The 11,762-nt window shown below is 35.2% G+C and overlaps 1 protein-coding gene across 1 annotated transcript; it reads left to right on the top strand.

The window, feature by feature from the left end:
* Nucleotides 1-212: 212 nt before the first annotated feature.
* On the top strand, nt 213-7,687 carry LOC125369536 (the record flags this gene model as incomplete). The annotated part of the gene is made up of 2 exons (XM_048372306.1): nt 213-575; nt 7,226-7,687. Coding segments are annotated over exons 1-2 (825 nt in total), but the record flags the coding sequence as incomplete, so codon positions are not given.
* Nucleotides 7,688-11,762: the final 4,075 nt, after the last annotated feature.

Genomic DNA, 11,762 nt, shown 5'->3' with positions numbered 1-11,762 from the left:
TCAAGATATGAAAAAAGCCAAAGGACTCAAAGCAGTTCACTATAAAAACTTCCAGCAAGGCTGAGAACACCTAATTCAAAAACAATGGACATCAAATTGTTTCGGTGGTTGGGGTTAGGACACATAACTTCTCAATGTCCTAACAAAAGAAAAGAGCCTTGATCTTGAAGGAGGATGGTGGAGTGGAGACCGAGAATGAGGAAGAGGAAGATATGCCGCCACTTGAGGATTCAAGTGATATTAAGATGCCCATAAGTGAAGAGATGTTAGTGGCACGAAGAGCCTTGAGTGCACATGCCAAAGTAGATGAGGCACAACGTGATAATATTTCTCATACTAGATGCCATGTAAATAACAAATTATGTAGTATGATTATTGATGGGGGTAGTTGTACAAATGTTGCTAGTGTTGAGTTAGTTGAAAAGCTTGACTTTTCTGCTTTAGCACATCCTAGACCTTACAAATTGCAATGGGTAAATGATTATGGAGACATTAAGGTGACTAAACAAGTTTTAGTGTCTTTCTCTATTGGGTGTTATAAGGATGAGGTCTTATGTGATGTCGTACCTATGCATGTGAGTCATCTTTTTTTAGGGCGTCCTTAGCAATATGATCAGAGAGTAGTTCATGATGGATACTGTAACGCCTGCATTTTCTCATCATCCATGTTATGTGCATTTACATTTAATCATTGGGCATATGATGGTATATCAATGATATTTTTATTTTATGAGAACATATATATATTAATTATAAGTAGAGAATAAGAAGCATGATATTAGATTATTAATTTAGATAAGTTGATTAAGTACTTGGGTTATGTGTATTAAGCCTTAAGACTTAATTGAACCAATAGTTGAAGGTTGGGTAAATAGATTGGACTTAAAAGATACAATTAAAAGTTAGTACCTATATATGGTTAGTAAGAATTAATTTAGGGTGATAAAAATAGTTTAGTAGGTGGTGGCATTAAGAGAGGAATATTGGAAATTGGAACCATGAGTAAGCTCATTTTACCTCTTCATTTCTCTAAAATTCGTACATGGCCAAAAACACAAAATTTGGAATAAGAGAGAGGAGTGGAATACCTAGAAAAACTTAAGATTAAGATAGGATTTTGCCAACTATTGAAGGAGCCAAGCTAAAGCTAAAGGATTTAAGCATATTAGCAACCCAAAAGCTGAAATTGGTAAGTTGTTACTTGAGTGTTATAAATTCGTCATTAGGGTTCTTGATTACAAATTGGAAAAACTTCATTTGATGGTCTCATTGATTAATTAAAGGTCTGATTATCATGAATTAGTAGAGTATTGAATGATTGCATAAAGATTAAGCTTGATTTAAGTTTAAGTATGTTAAGATAGAAAACTGTCAAAATTCCAGCAACCTTGATGTTCTGTATTTTAGGCATAACATGGGTTATATAAGTCCAAATTAAGCTTAATTGGTGTCTATGGAAAGTTTAGAGAGTCCTCTATAACTTTGTAGTTTTGTGATTTTGCTATTTTTGCCGTTTTGGTTGCTTAAATTGAGTAAATAGATTGCTGCTCGGGTACAACTAGCTGTATGACCCTTGCTCAGTAATTTGAAAATAATTAAATCTATAGAAGTCGGAATTGAGTAATTCTTCTTGGAGATGAAACTAGACGCATAAATGGATATGTCAATTTAATATGAGATTTTTGTATTAAGCCAATTTTGCCCAGCAATAAATATACCTTGGTACTAAATTCTGTCTAGAAAACAGAAATGTTGGAGATTAGTTTTATGCAATTTATTGATGTTAATTTGAGTTAGATTGGTATTTAACTAGATGGGAAATGTTTATAGGATATTAAAACAGTAATTGAGAGTCTTAGAGGAAGAGTTAGACCTATGAATTAGAGAGGGGATGATCTTGTAATGCATTAGAACTCGCATTTACATGAATATTTGTAATATGCATGAAATGTGAATTGATGAATGTGTTGACAGGTACTCAAAGGCCCTGGAAAGGAAGTTGTGGAGAAAGGAGGTTCTTATATGCTAAAGGAATAAGTATATTTTGAGTAAGTAAATAGTTAATATTTGCTATGTTCATATATTTAATCAAATGTTCCGCAAATGGTTGCGTTTTGCTTAATATTGTTTATGTTTGAATGACTGAGATGGAAATGATTGGTGTGGAGTGGAACAATTGTTATTGCTGAAATATGATATAAGTGAAATGATTGAATTGTGATGTTAAGTGCATATGTGCATGTGAATGGTGGATTCCCCTATGAAAAAAAAGATATATATATATAAAGCCTTGGGAGGCTAAAGCCTAGAGAGGCTATAAAAGTGTATAATGTGAGATGAGGCGAGCAGCCTTACGTGTGTGATATGTGAGGATGAGGCGGAGCAGCACATTAAAGGGGATCCACAAGCCGTGAGAACTAACCATAATTGTTGAATTGTATTTCTTCTATGATGGTTGTAATGAATTGAGTAGAATGGTATGACTTTATACCTAAACTATGAATATCATGGAAAGTTATGTGATTGGGTGGAAATTGTATTAAGTGTATGTGATATAGATTATGTTGATTATTTATTTACTGAGCTGGAGGCTCACCCCTCTCCAAAATTTTTCTTTTCAGGTAAGTAAATAGTAGTGCATCCGTTGGTTGTATGCGAAGTCTAGCTTTTAGCGCTCGCCAAGTTGGGCCATTTTGTGAAGTCTCCTCCCGATGCATTTTTGTATGCGCTATGTGATATATATGGAAGTATGCCTTATAAGGCATAAGAAGATGTTTGTAATACTTGTTAAATGATGTTTAAGTATAATCATATGTTTATATTTTAATAACCTTGTGTATGGATTCTTAACAACCTACATATTGACCTATCTACCTGTAGTATATATTCTACGATGCTTGTATGCTTCCTGGCTAATGTTTATTGGTTAGTATGTGATGGGGGTGTTACATTTTAGTGGTATCAGAGCAGGGATTAGATTCATTGGGAGTAGATTCATGTTGCACATCATTAAGCATATGATATATGTTCTTTGAACTTGACTGAATATTTGCATTTAATATATATAGATGGAGAGACAAGGAGAACACGCAACTGGCCCAGATAAGTCATTAGAGTCTGTGCATGGTCATGAAAATGCATCTGAACATGATCAACATGATGAGCATGAGCTACATTCTGAAAATGCTGCACAATCGAATGTACAAAATGTTATGGAACAGTTTATGGATTTTCTGATGCAACGGGTACCAACAACAAGCACCTACCGGACTCAACAACAAAAGGCTGTGATAGATAAGAATTATGAAAGAGTTAGGAAACAAGGTGCTAATGTTTTTCAAGGTACTACTGATCCTGCTGAGGCTGAGGAATGGTTACGAAATACAGAAAGGGTGTTGGATAGATTTAATTGCACATCCGAACAAAGGCTTCTATATACAGTATCTTTAATAGAAAAAGATGCACTTGATTGGTGGGAAACAGTTTTAAGAAGCAAAGATCGACCAATGACTTTGACTTGGAATGATTTCTTGAGAGAATTTGCTGAGAAGTATACTCCAGAAATTTATAGAGACAGAAAGAAGCTTGAATTTCTTCAGTCACGAAGTTCAATTTGTGAGATTATGTAAGTATGCACCAGAAGAAATAGCCACTCAAGAACTGAAAAGGAAGAAATTTGAGATGGGTTTGAGGCTTGACATTCGTGAGAAAATGGCAGTGAAACCTCATAATTACAATGCCTCAATTGAAGCTGCTTTGAGAGCTGAAGAAACATCATTTGAAAGGAATACTATGGAAGCTAAAAAGAAGAAGATCATTGGTGCTTATAGTAATCCTCCAAGACATATTAGTATTTCTTCATTTAGAGGCTCTAATTCACAGCGGAGTAGTTATCGTGGACGAGGGTTTGGTGGTCACCTAGTAGATCCTCCATAGTACCTTATAGTAGAGGTGGATACAATTCATCCGGACTTGAGGGAGGACAAGTTTCACCAAGAGGGTTTGCTCCTGCTTGTCCTACGTGCAACAGGAGACATACTGGAGAATGTTGGGGACCTAGACCAGTAGTATGTTTTACTTGTAGTAGGCCAGGACATTATTCTAGAGATTGTCCTATGAGAAGAAATAATGCTGGAGAATCTTATACAATGGTCAGAGTAGTGTTGGTGAAAATATTCCAGTTGGTTCAGGCAGAGGCAGAGGAAGAGGTGGCAGAGGAGGTTTAACTATTTCAGCAACACCATCAGAACAAATTGGTCAACCACAAGCACAAGCTAGAGTATTTGCTACTACTAGAAATGAAGCATTTGTAGCACCTGAAATTGTTACTGGTATACTTTCTATTCATGATTCTGATGCACATGTTCTTATTGATCCTGGATCCACATGTTCATTCATATCACATGATTTTGCATCGCATGTTCATGCTAATATAGAGGCATTAGGTTATGATATATATGTATCTATGCCTGCTGGGGGTATTATCACAGTAAATACGATAGTGAGATCATGTCCTGTAGTAGTAGATAGTGTCAAACTACATGCAGATTTGGTTGTTATTAATCTTAGAGAGTTTGATGTTATTTTGGGGATGGATTGGTTGTCAAGAAATCATGCTATTGTTGATTGTAAAACGAAGGAAGTGGCTATGGAAATACAAGGAGAAATGAAAATAGTAATGGTGGGTGAAAGGAAGACAATTCCTAATTGTTTGATTTCAGCAAGGATCGCATGTCGTTTAATTAAAATGGATGTGAAGCATATCTAATTAGTTTTATAGATACTACTAAGGTCACCCAGGGTATTAGACATTCCAAAGGTCGGAGAATTTCCTAACATATTCTTAGATGATTTGCCCGGTTTGCCACCAAATCGAGAGGTTGATTTTGAGATTGACATCATCCCTGGTATGACACCTATTTCCATTGCACCATACAGAATGGCTCCATTAGAATTGAAAGAATTAAAGAAGCAATTAGAAGAGTTACTTGATAAAGGTTTCATCAGGCCAAGTACTTCACCTTGGGAGCACCAGTTATTTGTGAAGAAAAGGATGGTAGTATGCGATTATGTATTGATTATAGGCAATTGAATAGGATTACAGTGAAGAATAAATATCCATTGCCGAGAATTGATGATTTGCTTGATCAGTTAAAAGGTGCAACTGTGTTCTCTAAAATTGATTTAAGATCAGGTTATTGGCAACTCCGGGTTGAAGAGAAATCTATTGCCAAGACAGCATTCAGAACAAGGTATGGGCACTATGAATTTATTGTGATGCCATTTGGTTTAACAAATGCTCCTGCTGTTTTTATGTCACTGATGAACAACACTTTCCAGCCATATTTAGATCACTTTGTTATTGTGTTCATTGATGATATTCTGATTTACTCTAGAAGCCCAGAAGAGCATGAACAACACTTGAGAATTGTTTTACAGATTTTGAGGGAAAAACAGTTGTATGCAAAATTCAACAAATGCGAGTTTTGGATGGAGGAAATTGCATTCTTAGGGCATATTATTTCTAAACATGGAGTGCAACCAGATTCATCAAAGATTAAAGCAATTATTGAATGGGAACCGCCTAGAAATGTTTCTGAAGTTCGAAGTTTTCTTGGGTTAGCTGGCTATTATAGAAGATTTGTAAAAGATTTTTCAGTTATTGCTAAGCCTCTAACAGCTTTGTTAAAGAAGAATGTGCCATTCCAGTGGACGGAGTTATGTGATCAAAATTTTCAAGAGTTGAAGAAAAGGCTTACTACTACACCGATACTCGCATTGCCATCTGAAAATGGAGGTTATGTTGTATATACTGATGCTTCTAGGCAAGGACTTGGATGTGTCTTAATGCAGCATGGGAAGGTTATAGCTTATGCTTCAAGACAATTGCGACCTCATGAGCTGAATTATCCTACACATGATCTTGAATTAGCAGCTATTGTACATGCATTGAAGATATGGCGACATTATTTATACGGGGAGACATTTCGGATATTTCACCGATCATAAGAGTTTGAAATATATCCCTACCCGGAAAGAGTTGAATCCGAGACAACGAAGATGGATTGAGCTTCCGAAGGATTATGATTGCACTATTGATTATCATCCCTGGAAAGCAAATGTTGTTGCCGATGCTTTAAGTAGGAAGTCGTTGGAAAATTTTTCAAGTATGATTTGCTACAATGTAGAATATTTAGTTGCACTTAGAGCTATGGATGTGAAGTTTTATGTTTATGACAATGATCTGTTAGCCACATTACAAGTAAAGCCTTTGATTGGAGATAAAATTAAAGATGCACAGTGTGAAGATTCTTATTTGCAAAGGATGAAGGGTAGAGTACAAGAAGGAAAGAATACACAATTTGTGTTGAAAGATGATGGTGTGTTATTGAATAGAAATCGTGTATGTGTACCTGATGTAGGAAATTTGAGAAAGGAAATCATGCATGAAGCGCACTATGCACCTTATGCAATGCATCCTGGAAGTACCAAAATGTACAAAAATTTGAAGCCTTATTATTGGTGGCCGACAATGAAGAAGGATGTGGCGAATTTGTGAGTAAGTGTTTGACATGTCAGCAAGTGAAAGGAGAGCACCAGGCACCTGCAGGTAAACTTCATTCTTTATCTATACCTGTGTGGAAGTGGGATAAGATTACTATGGATTTTGTTATGGGATTGCCGCGTACATTTAACAAGCATGATGCTATTTGGGTAATTGTTGATCGACTTACTAAATGTGCTCATTTCTTACCTGTGAAACAAACAGATTCACTTGATAAACTTGCTGAATTGTATATTTCTGAGATTGTTAGATTGCATGGTGTGCCTATATCTATTGTATCAGATAGGGATCCTAGATTTACTTCTCGTTTCTGGGAGAGTTTGCAGAAAGCATATGGTACTAAGCTTCATTTCAAGATGACTTTTCATCCCTCAAACGGATGGGCAATCGGAAAGAACTATTCGGACATTAGAAGATATGATGAGGGCTTGCACACTTGAGCTCAAAGGTAATCGGGATGATTACATACCACAGGATGGAATTTGCGATAACAACAGCTTTCATTCTAGTATCGGTATGGCTCCTTATGAAGCTTTGTATGGGAGGAAATGTGGAAGTCCAGTTTGGGATGTTGAAGGTTTAAGACAGCTTGAAGGTCCAGAATTGGTACAAGAAACAGTGGATAAAATAGAGATAGTTAAAAAGAATTTGAAAGTAGCACAGGACAGACAAAAGAGTTATGCTGATTTGCATCGAAGGGAAATGGAATATATTGTGGGTGATAAAGTTTTCTTGCGGGTATCACCATGGAAAGGAATATTAAGGTTTGGTAAACAAGGGAAATTGAGTCCGAGGTATGTAGGACCTTATGAAATTATTGAAAGAGTTGGACCATTGGCTTATAGGTTAGCATTACCTACAGAGTTGTCTTCTATTCATGATGTTTTTCACGTTTCTATGTTGAGGCGATATAGATCAGATCCTAGTCATATCATTCCAGAGCCAGAGATAGAAATCACAGAAAAGTTGACATATGTGGAAGAACCGATAGAAATTCTTGATCGAAGGGTTAAGAAATTGAGAAATAAAGACATTCCTATGGTCAAAATTAAGTGGAGTCATCATTCACCAAGAGAAGCAACTTGGGAAGTAGAAGAGCATATGAGATGTAAGTATCCGCATCTATTCCATTGTAATGTTGGTGAGTTGTTAAAATTTCGGGGACGAAATTTCTTAAGGAAGGGAGAGTTGTAACGCCTGCATTTTCTCATCATCCATGTTATGTGCATTTACATTTAATCATTGGGCATATGATGGTATATCAATGATATTTTTATTTTATGAGAACATATATATATTAATTATAAGTAGAGAATAAGAAGCATGATATTAGATTATTAATTTAGATAAGTTGATTAAGTACTTGGGTTATGTGTATTAAGCCTTAAGACTTAATTGAACCAATAGTTGAAGGTTGGGTAAATAGATTGGACTTAAAAGATACAATTAAAAGTTAGTACCTATATATGGTTAGTAAGAATTAATTTAGGGTGATAAAAATAGTTTAGTAGGTGGTGGCATTAAGAGAGGAATATTGGAAATTGGAACCATGAGTAAGCTCATTTTACCTCTTCATTTCTCTAAAATTCGTACATGGCCAAAAACACAAAATTTGGAATAAGAGAGAGGAGTGGAATACCTAGAAAACTTAAGATTAAGATAGGATTTTGCCAACTATTGAAGGAGCCAAGCTAAAGCTAAAGGATTTAAGCATATTAGCAACCCAAAAGCTGAAATTGGTAAGTTGTTACTTGAGTGTTATAAATTCGTCATTAGGGTTCTTGATTACAAATTGGAAAACTTCATTTGATGGTCTCATTGATTAATTAAAGGTCTGATTATCATGAATTAGTAGAGTATTGAATGATTGCATAAAGATTAAGCTTGATTTAAGTTTAAGTATGTTAAGATAGAAAACTGTCAAAATTCCAGCAACCTTGATGTTCTGTATTTTAGGCATAACATGGGTTATATAAGTCCAAATTAAGCTTAATTGGTGTCTATGGAAAGTTTAGAGAGTCCTCTATAACTTTGTAGTTTTGTGATTTTGCTATTTTTGCCGTTTTGGTTGCTTAAATTGAGTAAACAGATTGCTGCTCGGGTACAACTAGCTGTATGACCCTTGCTCAGTAATTTGAAAATAATTAAATCTATAGAAGTCGGAATTGAGTAATTCTTATTGGAGATGAAACTAGACGCATAAATGGATATGTCAATTTAATATGAGATTTTTGTATTAAGCCAATTTTGCCCAGCAATAAATATACCTTGGTACTAAATTCTGTCTAGAAAACAGAAATGTTGGAGATTAGTTTTATGCAATTTATTGATGTTAATTTGAGTTAGATTGGTATTTAACTAGATGGGAAATGTTTATAGGATATTAAAACAGTAATTGAGAGTCTTAGAGGAAGAGTTAGACCTATGAATTAGAGAGGGGATGATCTTGTAATGCATTAGAACTCGCATTTACATGAATATTTGTAATATGCATGAAATGTGAATTGATGAATGTGTTGACAGTACTCAAAGGCCTGGAAAGGAAGTTGTGGAGAAAGGAGGTTCTTATATGCTAAAGGAATAAGTATATTTTGAGTAAGTAAATAGTTAATATTTGCTATGTTCATATATTTAATCAAATGTTCGCAAATGGTTGCGTTTGCTTAATATTGTTTATGTTTGAATGACTGAGATGGAAATGATTGGTGTGGAGTGGAACAATTGTTATTGCTGAAATATGATATAAGTGAAATGATTGAATTGTGATGTTAAGTGCATATGTGCATGTGAATGGTGGATTCCCCTATGAAAAAAAGATATATATATATAAAGCCTTGGGAGGCTAAAGCCTAGAGAGGCTATAAAAGTGTATAATGTGAGATGAGGCGGAGCGACTTACGTGTGTGATATGTGAGGATGAGGCGGAGCAGCACATTAAAGGGGATCCATGGCCGTGAGAACTAACCATAATTGTTGAATTGTATTTCTTCTATGATGGTTGTAATGAATTGAGTAGAATGGTATGACTTTATACCTAAACTATGAATATCATGGAAAGTTATGTGATTGGGTGGAAATTGTATTAAGTGTATGTGATATAGATTATGTTGATTATTTATTTACTGAGCTGGAGGCTCACCCCTCTCCAAAATTTTTCTTTTCAGGTAAGTAAATAGTAGTGCATCCGTTGGTTGTATGCGAAGTCTAGCTTTTAGCAGTTCTGTCAAGTTGGGCCGGTTTGTGAAGTCTCCTCCTGATGCATTTTTGTATGCAGTTATGTGATATATATGGAAGTATGCCTTATAAGGCATAAGAAGATGTTTGTAATACTTGTTAAATGATGTTTAAGTATAATCATATGTTTATATTTTAATAACCTTGTGTCTGGATTCTTAACAACCTACATATTGACCTATCTACCTGTAGTATATATTCTACGATGCTTGTATGCTTCCTGGCTAATGTTTATTGGTTAGTATGTGATGGGGGTGTTACAGATACACTAACTGGAATTCTTTTGTAATGAATGGAAGGCCTATTAATCTTGTTCCTTTAACACCTAAAGAGGTGTATGATGATCAAATGCGCATGAAAGAGTGAAAAAAGTGAGAAGGCCGAAAAAGAAAAGAGTGAGTGAAAAGGCAGGTTATATTAAGAGTGAAAAGAAAGAGGGTATGCACATGAGTGAAAATAAAGAGAGAAAACTGAGCTTTTATGCGAGGGAGAATGATATCAAAGAGCTTTTTATTCCAATCAGCCTATGATTGTACTTTTGTACACGGAGGCTTTTCTAGGCACTAACGATCTGGATTCTTCCCTACCTAGTCCTATTCTTTCCTCGTTATAGGAATTTGGTGATGTGATTCCCGAAGATGTGCCTAATGGTTTACCATTTATTAGGGGAATTGAGCATCAAATTGACTTTGTACCTGAAGCTTTAATTCCAAATAGACTAGCCTATAGGAGCAATCCCGAGCAGAAAAAGGAACTTGAAAAGCAAGTTTAGGAGTTAATGACCAAGGGGCACGTGAACGAGAGCATAAGTCCATATACGGTTCATGTGCTACTAGTACCTAAAAAGGATGGGTCTTGGTTAATGTGCATTGATTGCCATGCTATCAACAATATTACTATAAAGTATAGACATCCCATTCCTAAACTAGATGACATGTTAGATGAATTGTATGAATCTTGTGTGTTTTCTAAGATAGATTGAAAGAGTGGATATTATCAAATCTCCATGAGGGAAGGGGACGAATGGAAAACCACATTCAAAACAAAATATGGGTTATACGAGTGGTTAGTTATGCCTTTGGGATTAACTAATGGATTGGTTGTCTAGAAATCATGTCATAGTTGATTATTTAACGAAGGAAGTAAAAATGGATACAGATGGGGAAATAAAAACTGTGTTTATGAGTGATAGGAAAATTATGCCTACATGTTTGATTTCTACTACTGCTGCTTTACATTTAATGAAATCTGGGTGTGATGCTTAACTTGTGAATATGGTAGACACTAAAATTGTTATTCTAGGAGTTTCAAAGTTACCGATAGTTAGAGAATTTCTAGATGTATTTCCAGAGGAATTACCGGGGTTACCACCTCAGCGAGAGGTAGATTTTGAAATTGAAACTATTCAAGGAGTTGCTCCTATTTCCATAGCACCTTACATAATGGCACCAACAGAGTTGTAAGAATTGAAGAAGCAACTTGAGGATTTATTGAAGAAGGGTTACATTCGACGTAGCATATCACCGTAGGGAGCTCTAGTGTTGTTTGTGAAGAAAAAAGATGTAAGTATGTGACTCTGCATTGATTACAGAAAGTTGAACCAAGTTACTATCAAGTACAAATATCCTTTACCTCGCATTGATGATTTGTTTGATCAACTCAGAGAGGCAGCTATAATTTCCAAAATTGACTTGAGATCTATATATTGGCAATTAAGGGTTGTAGAGACTTCTATACCTAAAACAATATTTTTGACACGATATGGTCCTTATGAATTTATTGTTATGCCATTTGGTTTGACTAACGCTCCTAGAACATTTATGTCTTTAATGAATAATATTTTCCAACCGTATCTTGATCAATTTGTGATTGTGTTTGTTGATGATATTCTGATATACTCTAATAGTTTGGAAGAGCATGAACATTATGTGAGAACAACATTAGAAATTCTGAAAGAAAAATA

This window comes from Ricinus communis, chromosome 3 (genome assembly GCF_019578655.1).
Source record: "Ricinus communis isolate WT05 ecotype wild-type chromosome 3, ASM1957865v1, whole genome shotgun sequence".
NCBI classification, from domain to species: Eukaryota; Viridiplantae; Streptophyta; class Magnoliopsida; order Malpighiales; family Euphorbiaceae; genus Ricinus; species Ricinus communis.
This window is presented reverse-complemented; position numbering and strand designations above follow the sequence as displayed.